Genomic DNA, 13,142 nt, shown 5'->3' on the forward strand with positions numbered 1-13,142 from the left:
TCTCTTAAGTTCTCGCTAGTTTGTGCTGAACCCTGCCAGCCTTGCTAGCCAGGATGGGGACTAGACGCGTGGTGTGGCCGTGACTCGATTTCTGTTATTGTGGGCTGTTCCCCTGAACTCACCATGTCAGGTCAAAAAGATTCGCTCATCTAGTGTGTCGGTCAATCAGTCGCTCGTTTGATTTTCACTCGTTTTTCGTTCATATCATATCAAAGGCTCTCCAATATGGAGAGATCCGACAGCATTTCTCTGCGCAGCATTGAGGCCTCTCAGCCTCAAGAACAGGCCACCGACAAGAACGAGGCCAAAGACAACAGTCAAGGTGTAACAATCGCAGCTCCAGCTTCCCAATACCCATCAGGGATTAAATACTATCTCGCAGTTGCAACCTTGTGTCTGGCAATCTTCCTCGTCACCTTGGTATGCCCTCTTCAAGCTGAGTACTACATGCACTAACACGCGAACCCTACATCTAGGACAGCACCATCATCGCGACGGCGACGCCGTATATCTCCGACGACTTCCACTCTCTCGGGGATGTCGGCTGGTACAGTAGCGTCTACACCATGGTCATCTGCACGACCCAACTCCTCTTTGGCAAACTCCTCGCCCGCTACTCCGTCCGTTGGATATACAGCATCTCAATGCTCTTCTTCCTCGTAGGCTCCGCCGTCTGCGGCGCCGCGCCCAACTCCCACTCCCTCATCATCGGCCGCGCCCTGGCCGGCGTAGGCTGCTCAGGTCTCCTAGTCGCTGCCTTCTCTCTCGTCCCGATCCTCGTCGCCCCAGCCAAACGCCCTATCATCCTCGGTCTTCTCTCAGGCTCCCGCGGACTCGCCACAACATTTGGACCCTTGATCGGAGGAGTCCTCACTGAAAAGGTCTCCTGGCGGTGGAATTTCTACATCAACCTCCCCATAGGCGCCGTCATCCAAATTGCCTTCTTCCTTCTAGTCCATCCGCCCAAACGAGACCACGAAGCTTTCACCTCCTGGACGGAGTTCCTCAGGACCCTCGATCTATTCGGTCTCGTGGCTCTTCTTCCATCCATCGTCTGCCTCCTCCTAGCCCTGCAATGGGGCGGCCTCAAATACGCCTGGCAAGACGCCCGTATCATTGTACTGCTAGTCCTAGCAGGCATCCTCGCCATTGCATTCATCAGCGTCGAAATCTGGCAAGGCCCCAAAGCCATGCTCCCCTCGCGAGTCTTCACCCAACGCACCGTCTCAGCAGCATCCTTCTTTGGTTTCTGCACTGTCAGCGCCATCTTCGTGCTCACTTACTACCTCCCCATGTACCTCCCCTTCCCTTCTCCCTTCTCACGCCCCCCACAACCGACTGACCTGAAATAGCTGGTTCCAAGGCGTCAAATCCGCCACCCCCATCCAATCCGGAATCTGGACCCTACCCTGGGTTATAACCAGCACGATCGTCTCCCTAGCCGGCGGGATCCTAATGTCCAAAGTCGGCCACCCGGACTTATTCATGGGGAATAGCGACGATCTTCGGCGCCATAGGCTCCGGCCTCTTCACCACCTTCACAGTCGACACATCCACAGGGAAATGGATCGGATATCAGATTATCTTCGCCGTGTCGTCGAGTCTATGTAGTGTGACCCCGTTGATGGTGGCGCAGCAGGCCCTGCCATTGAAGGATATTCCTATTGGGTCGGGGTTGGTGATGTTTTCGCAGACAGTGGGAGCGTATGTATCCATTCCTCTTTATCACTGTTCCAAGGCGAAAACTAACTGACACCTTCATAACGTTATATGCAGGTCTATATTTGTTGCCGTCGCCCAAGCCCTCTTCACGAATGAGCTGAGTGCCGGGTTGGAGGGCACTGCTGTCGGTGATGGACTTGACGTGAGTAGGTTATTGTCTGGTGGGATTTCGACTCTTACGGAGGGGCTGTCGGGGCAAGGGAAGCGGGCGGTGTTGGTGGTGCTGAATGAGGCGTTGACGAGGTCGTGGCAGCTCGCGGTGGTGTTGGAATGCGTGGCGGTGATTGGGGTGTTGGCGGTGGTGCATGGGATGAGGATGAAGAGGGCGGGTAGTAGTACTTCGTTGTAGATTGTCGTTAGCTTTTAGAGGGGTCTTTCGGGTGAGGTGAGATGGGATGGCAAGTAGTACGGTGCGGTGCGGGGTGGTTGTATGGGTAGTACTATATAGGCAGTACGATGGTGGATAGTAGTACATCTATGGTCCCCATCTAAGGAATGTGAGGTTACGAAATGATACGTGGGTTTTGAGTAAGTTGGTAGCATGCGCGAATCCGACCTAGAGCGCGGCACCTACTTACTAGTATATACGCACTGAGGACCACTGCTGTATCGCATGATGAAATTATTATATATTGATTGGCATACTGCACTCGACAGGCCAGTTCGGGCTGCTCCTATGTCTAGCCCATCCCATCCCATCCCATTCCTATATCCGTTCCGTCCAACAGTCGTAAAGGCATGAAAGAACAAATGGGCGTCTCATCAGACCCCAGCAAGTGATGTACAACGAACCAAATACAGTGGGAGCAAAAAGGAAGCAAAAATCTGCAAAGAATCATAATAAGCCAGCCAGCCAATCCTATGACTGGAGTGTGGATAGATAGGTGGTGCTAAAACCACATCACGCCCACCACTAGGCCGATCACTATGGCCATGCAGCTTCCCCGGCGCATGTGCTCTGTCTCCTGCTGGAATCCCGCAACTTTGGACTGGCCAGCAGTCGTTGCGGTGCTGTTTTGGGAGAGCGCCGGCGGGGGCGGCGTAGCGCTTGGCGTTGATGCGGAATGACTGGTGTCATCGACGTCGTCGCTGCGATTCACAACTACTGCTTTGGGGGGTATAGGTTGTTCGCGGGGCGCGTGGTTATGTGGGACTGTCGGATGAGAGGAGGTGGTGTGGTTGTCGTGTCGTGAGAGGTCGATGGGTTGGCTGGCTTCGCGAAGACTAGGCCAAGCAGGCATGTTCTCCATATACTCGCTCCCCGCGCGACAGACCTGCTGCCATGAGGCACGGGACAACCCCAGCAACCATCGGGATACCTCAATCACGCTGCTGGTGGCCGGTATCATGGAATTGCTCGTAGGCGACACCCCGAAAAGTCCGCCGTCGGGAGGAGCAGCCGCAGTAACTGAGGAATTAACGAGCGCACTTAGCCGCGTAGGTAATTGTTCAATGGCATCACCCTCCGCCGAGAATGTCGGAAGTAATTGCGACTCATCCGGCTGCCTGATGACCATTGCCTTAAACGCGCGCACCCCCCGAGTGAAAGCCGAGGATTCTCGGGCCGGAAATGCCAAAGGATCGGTATCGAAGACGGCAGCAGCCTCGAAGGAGCTCCGAGAGGGCGCGTCCACCGCACAACGTCGCGGACGAGCTTTGCGCTCATAGAACTCCTGATAATATCCATCTAGAAGCCATGGCTTCCAGCCAGTCCCAGAAACCCGAGATCTTGTTGTTCGAACATCGGCCCAGTTATCTTTTACCCGAGAGACATCTGCAGAAGCACCACCGTTAGCTTTGTCTGACTCAGCCAAACACATGGGGGAAAGAAAAGGGGGAGGGGAAAGGAAGAAGAAGAAATAAGGAATGCATACGTCGAACATCGTTGCGATAGCCAATATACCCCAGGCGCACGTTATACAAATCCCATTCCTTTGCTAGCGACGGCACCAGACTAAATAGCGAAAAGACCAAAAGAGCAAGAAACGGAATGGCCCCAGGTTTCTGAAGCCCCGACCGCATTATCCACAGTCAGCGACCAACAAGGCCTGACTTTGGTTTCCAATCCACAGTCCTCGGAGAGAAAAGAGGTATTTCTAACAGCCGATGAGGATCCCGCGTGCTTGAGAGGCTTCCGGAACAAACAGCTTCATTGCCAGCGAGAGAATCCAAAAAAAATTAAAGGGAGAAAATTGGAAATTGGTAAAAGATCAAGCTTCGGAGGGTTTATGCAAGTAAGTAAGAAGTATAGATGCGTCGCAAGCCTCGTTACGGGTCTTCTGACAGGCGTGATTGCGCGCGCAGCCTTGGGGCAGGACCTCGTTCGGGTGTGTTTCTTTTTTCAGGGTCTTGCGCTGGATCTGCGTCCTTCGCTTCTGGGCGATGATGTCGATCAGGCGGTCGGACGGTCGGGAAGCAGGCGCGTCCTTTGCACTCGAGCCCCCGGCAACGAAGAGAAGACAACACAAATGATGGTGGGGGAAACGACGTGGAGGACGAAGGGGGGATCTGATTTGCGCGCACGATCAGCTGGAGATGAAAAAAGACTATGGCTGCCGGATGCTGCAGGAGATGATCACCGTCGAATGACGTAAAAGACAGAACCCAAAGGGTCGCAATGCTAAAGGTTTCTTGCTGGCGATGATGGCCTTCGCGGGTGGTGCGCCAAGAAGGGTCGTCGTCGTAATCCACCCCCGTCGATTGAAAAAAAAAGGTATCTATAGAATCAGATTGACCGTTTGCGTGCTGACTCTTCCTTTTTTTTTCTGTGTGATGGGCAGTCAATTAAAGTTGCCCCCCGCAGGCATCAGTCAATTCTATTTCTTGATCCAGCAATCGCTGAATATTACCTGAAGATTCATTCAGGAGGAAAATGGGAAAACTGCTGCTCGCCGGTAATTTATCTCGTCTCGCTCGGTATGGTATGTTACGCCGGACCCTGGGTGGGGGGTTGCCTCAGGCGACAATGCGCTGGCCTCCACTGCAACATCAACAAGAGATCCATCGATCCATCCTGCCCCATGGCCATTGGCTTGAGACATACAGTTGTTGCGACTAAGTGTAGGTCCATTGTCCAGACAAGCATACACAAGTGGGGTGCATGACATCAACAACATACTTTGTATCGCACACATCTATCTATCTACAGTCACCATTACAACTGGCTGGTCTGCCCCTTCCACCTCAACTTTTCGTCGCGCTTAATCGCTCATCCTATCCACAGCTCCCCGCAAGCTGATGCCCAATTCCAGTCTATCGCCGCAACTCCGTTACAGAGATGATACAGGCAGGTGCAAGTCAAGTAAAAGTCACAGGCCAAGCGCTCATGCGCGACTCCATAGTTCCAAGAAGAAGCATATACAGGTCGTAGGGAAAGGCATAATATGGGATTCATCATGGTGGGGTCGGGCACAGCGGGAGACATCCCCTCGCTAGTCGTCGGCTTGGTCGCGCGCGCCGGTGAGGAGGTGCTTTTCGGCACTCGCGCCGGCCTTTTCAACGTTGTCTGAGAGGATGGTGTTCGACTACCCTCACTGCGCTCCTCCCGGGGCGTTTTCACAGCCGTGGTACTATTCCCAGCACTGCTTGTGTTCCTTCCCCGCTTCACCATCTTGCCCAAGATACCCACAATTTCAGCCGCATCCTCGAAGCTCTCGTCGTCCATGCCCTCTTGCGCATTGTACACATCGGCAATGGCTTGCTTGGCCAACCGTCGACAGGCATGAGCGTCATGTAGGCAATCGTAGAGGTAGGCGGCAAATTCAAGCTTGATGGACAGACGGAGCGGGTGCGACCCCGGGAGGAATTGATCTGCCAAGAGGGCAGCATGATTGAAGCATGCGGTAGCTGTAGGGGTATAATCGAGAGCAGGAAGGAGAAACGCCGAGTTCGACTTGGGTGGTTGAACCGGCGCAAAGCCCGGGGGTGCCTGCGTAACCTTGCCTCGTGGCGCACTATCCGAGGCGGAACTGGGCTTCCCGGAAACCGTTATCGTGTCGGGCTTCAGCTGAAATGAGAATCTCGAATTGGAGTCCTTGGATGGTGACTCCGCTTCTGTCACGCCGTTGGATAAAGGTGTACTACTCGGCAGACTAACGATACCCGGCGAGTGGACAGCAGGCTGGTTCTGAAATAGGACGAATATATGGTAAAAGGAGGCGCGCAGCTTGTAAGCTAGAATTTTGAGTTCCATAAATCCCTCAACCAGTGGCAGGACGAACTCCTCTAATATCAGAAGACCCTCACGCGAAAGCCAGATGATATGGTAATAAAGATGAAGCGATTTAGTCTCTCGGGTGGGGTCTAGGCGCCGCAATCGTCGTGCACGGAGGAGTTTTTTCGATAACATAACAGACAACCCCAGAATCTTGTACAGCATCGCGGACAGGAACGGGTTCTCGAGGCCCGTTATGGCCGCAAAGTTGCCCAAGGCCTTCTGGTCCACTTCGGAGGAAGCCATCCACAAAGCAAGGGAACCGGTCTCTATAACAGGACAATCGACAGCCAAATTAGTCACATCCATGATGGTTTGTGTATAACAGAACAAGTTCCGATCAAGTGTAACCGAGCGACAACTTTGGAGGGGAGGACCGATCCCACAGCATTGGGCCGGTTGAGAATGCTCAGTCGGTGGGCACAGCTTGCCCACCGCACTCATATAAAAAGTAGATGCATCGGAGTGAAACATGCAAAGCGCCAAGGGATCGGGAGCCTTACCTCGGACGCGCGCGCAAAACGGTTGTTAGAAATGGATCAGCCGTCGCATGCACCAAAGCTTCCCATGCTCGTGTTGGCGCCTAATCCTCGATATGTTTAGGTATTAGGTTGTCAGTCCCCCAATTGAGATCCTCAATTGCAATCGCAGGCTTTCGTTGGATGCGCCCGTCTCAAAATCAGACTCGTCGTATCTGTGGCTTGTCCCCGCCTCTCAGTGCCGCTTCCGAATAGGACTGAATAGCCGATCAGTTGTACATGCACAGAGACTCCTAGCGATCGAAAGCACAAAGCCGCCAATTTCAACCGGAAAGCAAACGCAAATATGTTACAAATGTCAGCAATTAGTGGCCTTTGATTGGAGTATCAGTGAGAATCAGACTGCGGGTGTACTCCGTAGTGCAATCAGCTTTTAAAATAGCAAAAGTTAATCTGAAAAGGAAACCACCCAGACAGTTCTTCTAGACGAAGACTCTTAGCAAGCCTGCTGTCAACCGCTCTGCACGCAGGGTTATGCTGGCAGAAGAATATGATAGTCAGGCGGGCGTGAGAGCGCAAAAGGGTATAGATGGGAATTAGAAATGCAAGGCACGGGGAAGGGGGCATTCGAAACAACAAATGGCAAGGAGCTGGTCGTTGTGAAATAGGAGGAAGTCTTGATGCATCGTGTGCAACTAGGTGAAGTAAGGCGTTAGTCTGTGCTTCTTGCCAGCGATGGGCGGGCACCGCCCACGAGATTGGGGCCGGAAGTGATGACAGCAATTTGAGGCCTGAAATCGCTATCTCATAAACGAAACCTGCGTGGGTAAGGCAACAAAAGATGCAACCACAAAAAGTCAAGTTCCTGAAAGGCAATGCTCATCCCAATTAGAGTGTGGACACTCCGGTCGCAGCTGCGTGAGGATGTGGGATCAGAGCGATGGTGAATGAATGTGCGGAGCAATAATGATGCAAGGGCAAGTTATCTGCCCCGTTGATATTTCCCTGGCCACAATCAAGTGGATGAAGGCACGGCAGTGCGGAGGTATAATGCCGTGCGAATCAGTGCGGCAAAGCTCCACTATACATATAGGGCGAATGGATCCCCGCTTCTGTAGAAAGAGGGAGTATTCCGGGAGATACAATCATTTAGAAGACCGCCGGTATGTTTGATTAGTTCCTGCTGTGCCCGTCAAATTTATTCTGCCCTCGCCGCCGTTCTAAGCGGAGATGAGACATCGGGCACCAATTGCAGCCAAGGTGAGGAACGTCATTTCCTGGGTGGCCACCATCACCGAGATCAAAAAGGAATTACGAAGGACAAGGTGGCATGTTGGATGATGGTCCCGTCCCTAAGACTTAGTAGGCATTAGGCGGAAGGACAGCGCATCAGTTAGCCGGATACGTGTCAGAGCCCAACTGTTGATTTCCCCTGCCGTGCAGCTTTCGATCCAGCCGGGGAGGATGAGATAGGAATAGCACAGTGGATCAGCTGTCGCCAGCCTCTTTTTTTTTGCAGCCAAAAGTCACACATGGTCTGCGAGCAGTGTTGCAGATGAAAGGCCCAGCGCGGGTCCAAACCCATCTTTCTATGCATGAGCGAGCCGCCACTGAGCTGGGTCGCTGAACTAAGCTGCAAGCGTGGAAACTCGGCGCCCGCGCGCTTCTTAGCGTTGGCTTTTGCATGGGAATGGCGGCAGCACTGGACGATGACAGTTGGCGGCCGTCTGCCAGCGTGGCATCGAAAAGCATCTGTGCGTCTTCCATGGGGCTGTGTGGAAGATTGGCCCCCTCGATCAATTCCGATTACAACTGGAGATGAGAGGAGATGATATCAGTGGCTCTGTCATACCACAAGCACAGGACTGATTGATCAGTTAGATGGGGGTGGATGGAGGAATGATGACCGACAGCCTGCATCTGCAACAGTTTGCCGCGGCAGTTCCCCACCGCCTCTTCCGAAGGACAAATGAGTGGAAGCAATGAGCAGCGATCTATTTCCAATAGTGGTCACCAAATGACCACTATCCAAGGTCAAAACTAGAAAGACTATATACATTGCAGCATCACAGATAAGCTAAGAGCAAGGGAAACGTCGCAGCCATAACGTCGTATACTTCCAATTCAACTCGCTGGTGAACAGGCAAGCAGAAACCATTATTCTATGTCATCAAGTTCGTCACGGTCCAGAGTTCCGACAAAAGCTCTCTCCAAGAATGCTCTCCATACTCGATTCTTAGGCTTCTTAGGCTTCTTCTTCTTCTTCTTTTTCTTCTTCCCTTCCACTTCTACTTCGTTTCCGCTGTCATCGACGGTACCAGGAGCATCTTCGGCGTTCGCATCTGCAACCCAGACGTCGCTTTTACTCAGCTTGTTCTTGGCAATCCGATTCGCCAGCTTGAAGAAACTCCGCACGGTGAGATCTTCCATCTTGTAAATCTTGTCGTGTCGGGTATCGTATTCAACCTCGAACGTAAAGACATCTGCAAGCTTGAGCTCACGAGCATCATCGTCATGAATGGAGCTAGACGGGTCGTCTGCCGACACTTGGTGACGTTTGGCCATTCGCCGGTTGATCTCGGTCAGATTAGCATAGTATTGAGTGTACCTAAGCCAGGTCAACGCCTGGTTAGAGTATGCCGGCCCTGGAGGCGCAGCCGGCGATGGAGGTTTGGGAACCTTGTCCTTGGACTTTTTCTTCTTTTTCTCGGCCAAAAGGCCATTCTTGTCGTGCTCCGGACTCGCCATATCCAAGTCGTTGTAGGCAGAGTCGTCGGCCCAAATCTTGGTATCCTCTAAGCCACTAATGTTATACTCAACTACCCGCAGCGTAGGGAAGAAGTTCGGCACCACACTCGGTGACACCAACGACACACTGTACCTCTCGGCCCAGGGACCGCCAATCTTCTTGAGGAACTTCTTCTCTTTCTTGGTGGGCTTTGAGCTCTTTGAGCTCGCCGCAATTTCATGTTCCTTTTCGATCCATTCATCTGCCAAAAAGTTGCCTTTCGGCATACCATCAGGCGGGGACGGTAGACTAGACCAGTCCTTCCTGAGACTGGAGAGATAGTCATAGCGAGACTGGACGGAGATCTCTCCTGAGCCGTCGTAAAGATCGGACAAAACAGGAGACTCACTGCTGGCAGCAATATCCACTTTTCGACTATCCTGCAACATGAAGTGATCAATATTCATGTGCCCGTATGCGCTGCCGACGACGACGTCACGGAATCTGTTCACATATAATGTATATTTTTGCCAGCACGTTTCATCCCAGCTGCGCTTACTGCCGGACCTTGCCGGAGGAACATGACCTATCAAAATGGCTTTCATATCACGTGTCCGCAGCATCTCCAGTTGGACGCGAAGCCACTCCATGTGTTCATAGCCAGGCTCCGATTTCGCGTCGCACCCATCGACGGCAGAATTGGAGTCGAAGAAGTATAAAGTATTCAAGCTAATAACTGCCAGCTTATTGGGGATCACCTCCGAGACGAACCAACCGCCTTCGACAAAGCTATGACGTTGATGCTCGGGGATAAACTTGTGCCAGACTTCGCGATACTTCTTCGTCCACCGATTCGGACCAGTCTTGAGAATATTATGTGGCATGATGTCGTTATTGCCAAATGTCGGAACAATGGGGATTGAGTCCCTGCCGCTGAAGACCTCGGTGAATTTATCCACCATGAATTCGTTCAAATGGACGATCTCATCTGCCGTGCGAGGATTCCTCTCATCGTTGTCATGCCGTGCAGAGTCACCGGTCCAAATGACAAAGTCAATATTGTCTTTGAGGTTGTTCTCAATCCAGCGAAATGTCTCGTTAACGAGGGCATAGGGCGAGTCGCATTCGGTCTCTTCGGCGCCGTAGTACCCGGCGGAGCCATCACCTCTGTGGCAGCTCTTTTCGTCCGATGTTCCGGGCTCGTAGAGGGGATCTGGATGAAAATCTGAGAATGGTTAGCCTGTCCCTCCTCTGCTTTTGCCTTTGACATCGTGTAGACCAAGGGGGAAAGATGTACCTGTTATGTGCAGGAAGCGGCCTGAAAGTGCCCGGAAGGACTCTTCCGTATCGGCATTTGGTGGCTCGAGCTGGACCACATCTTGAAGACCGTTACCTAGAGGCTGCTGCTCCACAACTGGGAATGCAGACACGTAGGTTCCTAGCAGCGAGAGCGCTGAAAGGAGACGAATCGGAACCATTGGGAAGACTGAGAGTAGGAGGCGAATTCCCGACGATGCGGGAAACCAGAGTTAACCTTGATCAATAGAGTCAGACATGAAGCACACAGTGAGCACGCGACACACGATGTGAGAAAAAGCCAAAACGAAGCTAACGACAAGACCAAAGAATAGCGATACCGGGGGTAATTTACATGAGATGGAAGTTTTGTTGAACTGGATCGTCGACGACGTCACAGCTAGCGCCCCGATGCGGAAAAGCGCGAGGTAGCGTGTGGACCCACTTTGTTTTGTTTGGAACCCGACCAACAGGGAAACAATCAACTAGCAGAGCTGAGGAACGCGGGTGATTTGGCTGGCATTTAAATATTGACCCTGCGAGAGACACACATTGCTCTGGACATCTGACTCCGGGGTATCAGTCGGAATCAATTCAGCACGTCAGGTGTTGAGCATACCAGAAACACAAATCAGCGCTGTATGGAGCAGCAAAGATGCGCCGCACTGTCAGTCAAGGTCCCCCCTAATGTAAGGTACTCGCAGCCTGTACCGTCGTCTGAACGGCCCACGTGCCTGCAACGGATAATCAGATTGTCGGATGGTCTTAGTCATCCACTGCACTTTGGGGTTCTTTTTTCACCCCCAAGGTTGACGCGCTGGCCGCACTGTCATCCAAGCCATAATCAACTATAGTCGTGATAGGCTCTGTGGTACTGATCTACTCAATAGTGGAGGACACTATGCTGCTTCTGTACCCTATTGTCGGGTGGTTTCTGGTTTATTATTAGGTGACTGTAAATGGTACGGTTTGGTAACCAGACAGCTTGTACATACCAGAGTCATCTGGTAGGCAGACATGGGTCTGTAAGGAGACGTAGCGGTTGGCTAGAGCACCTGATGGTGTGCCATTGGCTCACAGGGGAGACTTGAACGGGTCGTAGTACGAAGGTGAGCGAGCAGGATGTGTAGTTTGTACAGTTCAAGAAGAAAGAAATAATGATCAATTGCTATTAACCAGGTCTGGCACCCCCTGTCGACGCATGTGACTCTGAGCTTAGTAGCTTCTCGATGTTTGCTAGTCAATAACTATTCATAGAAGTACCTGGTAGTCACTCTTCCGGCCTCTATAGTTCCATACAGTAAATAAACTGCCCGAAGTACCTTAACTCGCGGCGATCAGGTTCACTCCGGGTATCACCACTCGGGGGATCGCCATAGGCTGACCGTTGCTTGTGGAACATGTGTCCCTGACCCCTCACCGAGGAGCGGGGCTTAACGTCCGGGATTTATCAGCTGCTCGACTTCTTTCAGCAAGCACCAGAACATAATACAGATTGGCATAGCTCTTGAGCATCATCATATCAATTTATTTTAAATCAACCATGTCCGAATTCCCTACTCTCCAGCCCGCCTTCACCTTCAAGGTACAGCCTCCAATACAAAACCCCCGCGTGCCCACACACAACTAATAGTGTGTCCCCCAACATAGGTCACAATTGATGCTCCGCTAGGCGTCGGTAAGTTCTCAAGCCATCTACTGAGTAGACAAGGATCATAGCTCAAGAGAACTGATTAAATTCTTTAAGGCAGCGCATCTCGGCAGAACAGCCTGCAGGTCGTCGTAAGCACCCACCAACTCTTCCTTTCCTTCTCACAAGACCATTCCCACTAACAATCCAGCATGACTGAAGCCCATGACCGGCGGCACTGTCCAGAGTGCGCCTGGATTCTCCCCTGCTCTTGATGCCGAGTTCGTCGGTGTTGGCAACGATTACATCCATGCGGATGCCGATGGCAAGCACCTGCGTCTGGATGCGCATGGTGTTATCAAGTGAGTTGTTACCTTGCTGAAGGTGTACGTTTCCATTCTAATGACTAAATCTAGGCCCAAGGATGGCGATGATGTACGTGAATTGCATCTCGCATCTCTCGAGAGCAATAACTAACACCAGTCATCTACTATAGCTCATCTACCTGAACTACACTGGTGTCTGCACCCTGCTTCCCGAAGTGCAGGCCGTCTTCGCCGGAGCTGCTCCTGATGGCTCGACTCCGTTCAACAGTGCTTGTAAGTCTATTACTCACACAAAATGAAAGCAGAGGCTAATGCTAGTACTCTAGTCACGCACATTACCTTCGAGGTGAGATATACCGCATCCAAGCCCGGATAACTAACACACCAATTTAACAAACCACAACAAACTACAGACCGGCAGCGAACGCTACAAGGAGCTCGAGAACCGCGTCTTCATCGCCCAGGGACGCTTCAACGTTGAAAAGGGCAAGCCCACTGTAGTCGAGTACCGCGTCAGCCAGGTTGTCCAGGGCTAAATCTGCAAATATCATATTAGCAGAGAATTAGAATCAGAGGACAAAATCTACTGAATAAATCGAATCCAGTCAGATCCTCATAACATTGACATAAAGAATATCATTCATATAACCAGCTACACCCTCCTCTACCCTCTCCACCCATCCCATTCATCCCTTGTGTAACTGCATTCACAATCACAATCACCCGCCCCCCAACAACGGCCTCCTCT

The 13,142-nt window shown here is 52.0% G+C and overlaps 6 protein-coding genes across 6 annotated transcripts; 3 read left to right on the forward strand and 3 right to left on the reverse strand.

The window, feature by feature from the left end:
• Positions 1-225: 225 nt before the first annotated feature.
• Positions 226-2,071, forward strand: BDQ94DRAFT_156583 (major facilitator superfamily domain-containing protein; the record flags this gene model as incomplete). The annotated part of the gene is made up of 5 exons (XM_026768639.1): positions 226-420; positions 477-1,294; positions 1,353-1,464; positions 1,580-1,704; positions 1,777-2,071. The coding sequence occupies 5 exons, from the start codon at positions 226-228 to the stop codon at positions 2,069-2,071; spliced, it is 1,545 nt and encodes a 514-aa protein (XP_026631828.1).
• A 541-nt stretch (positions 2,072-2,612) lies between these two features.
• On the reverse strand, positions 2,613-3,542 carry BDQ94DRAFT_165903 (uncharacterized protein; the record flags this gene model as incomplete). Its single annotated transcript, XM_026770429.1, has 1 exon — positions 2,613-3,542. One exon carries the CDS (start codon positions 3,540-3,542, stop codon positions 2,613-2,615), a length of 930 nt encoding a protein of 309 aa, XP_026631829.1.
• Positions 3,543-4,131: 589 nt separating this feature from the next.
• BDQ94DRAFT_134675 (uncharacterized protein) lies at positions 4,132-4,671 on the forward strand. The gene is made up of 2 exons (XM_026764511.1): positions 4,132-4,230; positions 4,302-4,671. Exon 2 carries the CDS (start codon positions 4,363-4,365, stop codon positions 4,573-4,575), a length of 213 nt encoding a protein of 70 aa, XP_026631830.1. The 5' UTR covers positions 4,132-4,230; positions 4,302-4,362; the 3' UTR covers positions 4,576-4,671.
• Positions 4,672-4,788: 117 nt separating this feature from the next.
• On the reverse strand, positions 4,789-6,206 carry erg27 (the record flags this gene model as incomplete). The annotated part of the gene is made up of 1 exon (XM_026764512.1): positions 4,789-6,206. A coding segment is annotated over exon 1 (1,246 nt), but the record flags the coding sequence as incomplete, so codon positions are not given.
• A 1,821-nt stretch (positions 6,207-8,027) lies between these two features.
• Positions 8,028-11,060, reverse strand: BDQ94DRAFT_134678 (endopolyphosphatase; the record flags this gene model as incomplete). Its single annotated transcript, XM_026764513.1, has 2 exons — positions 10,440-11,060; positions 8,028-10,367 (listed from the first exon to the last, which is right to left on the reverse strand). Coding segments are annotated over exons 1-2 (1,972 nt in total), but the record flags the coding sequence as incomplete, so codon positions are not given.
• A 732-nt stretch (positions 11,061-11,792) lies between these two features.
• BDQ94DRAFT_134683 (DUF3237 domain-containing protein) lies at positions 11,793-13,136 on the forward strand. The gene is made up of 8 exons (XM_026764514.1): positions 11,793-12,023; positions 12,089-12,116; positions 12,186-12,220; positions 12,291-12,430; positions 12,485-12,503; positions 12,565-12,667; positions 12,721-12,740; positions 12,808-13,136. The coding sequence occupies exons 1-8, from the start codon at positions 11,982-11,984 to the stop codon at positions 12,928-12,930; spliced, it is 510 nt and encodes a 169-aa protein (XP_026631833.1). The 5' UTR covers positions 11,793-11,981; the 3' UTR covers positions 12,931-13,136.
• The last annotated feature ends 6 nt before the right edge of the window (positions 13,137-13,142 follow it).

Source organism: Aspergillus welwitschiae (genome assembly GCF_003344945.1).
Source record: "Aspergillus welwitschiae strain CBS 139.54b unplaced genomic scaffold BDQ94scaffold_2, whole genome shotgun sequence".
NCBI lineage: Eukaryota > Fungi > Ascomycota > Eurotiomycetes > Eurotiales > Aspergillaceae > Aspergillus > Aspergillus welwitschiae.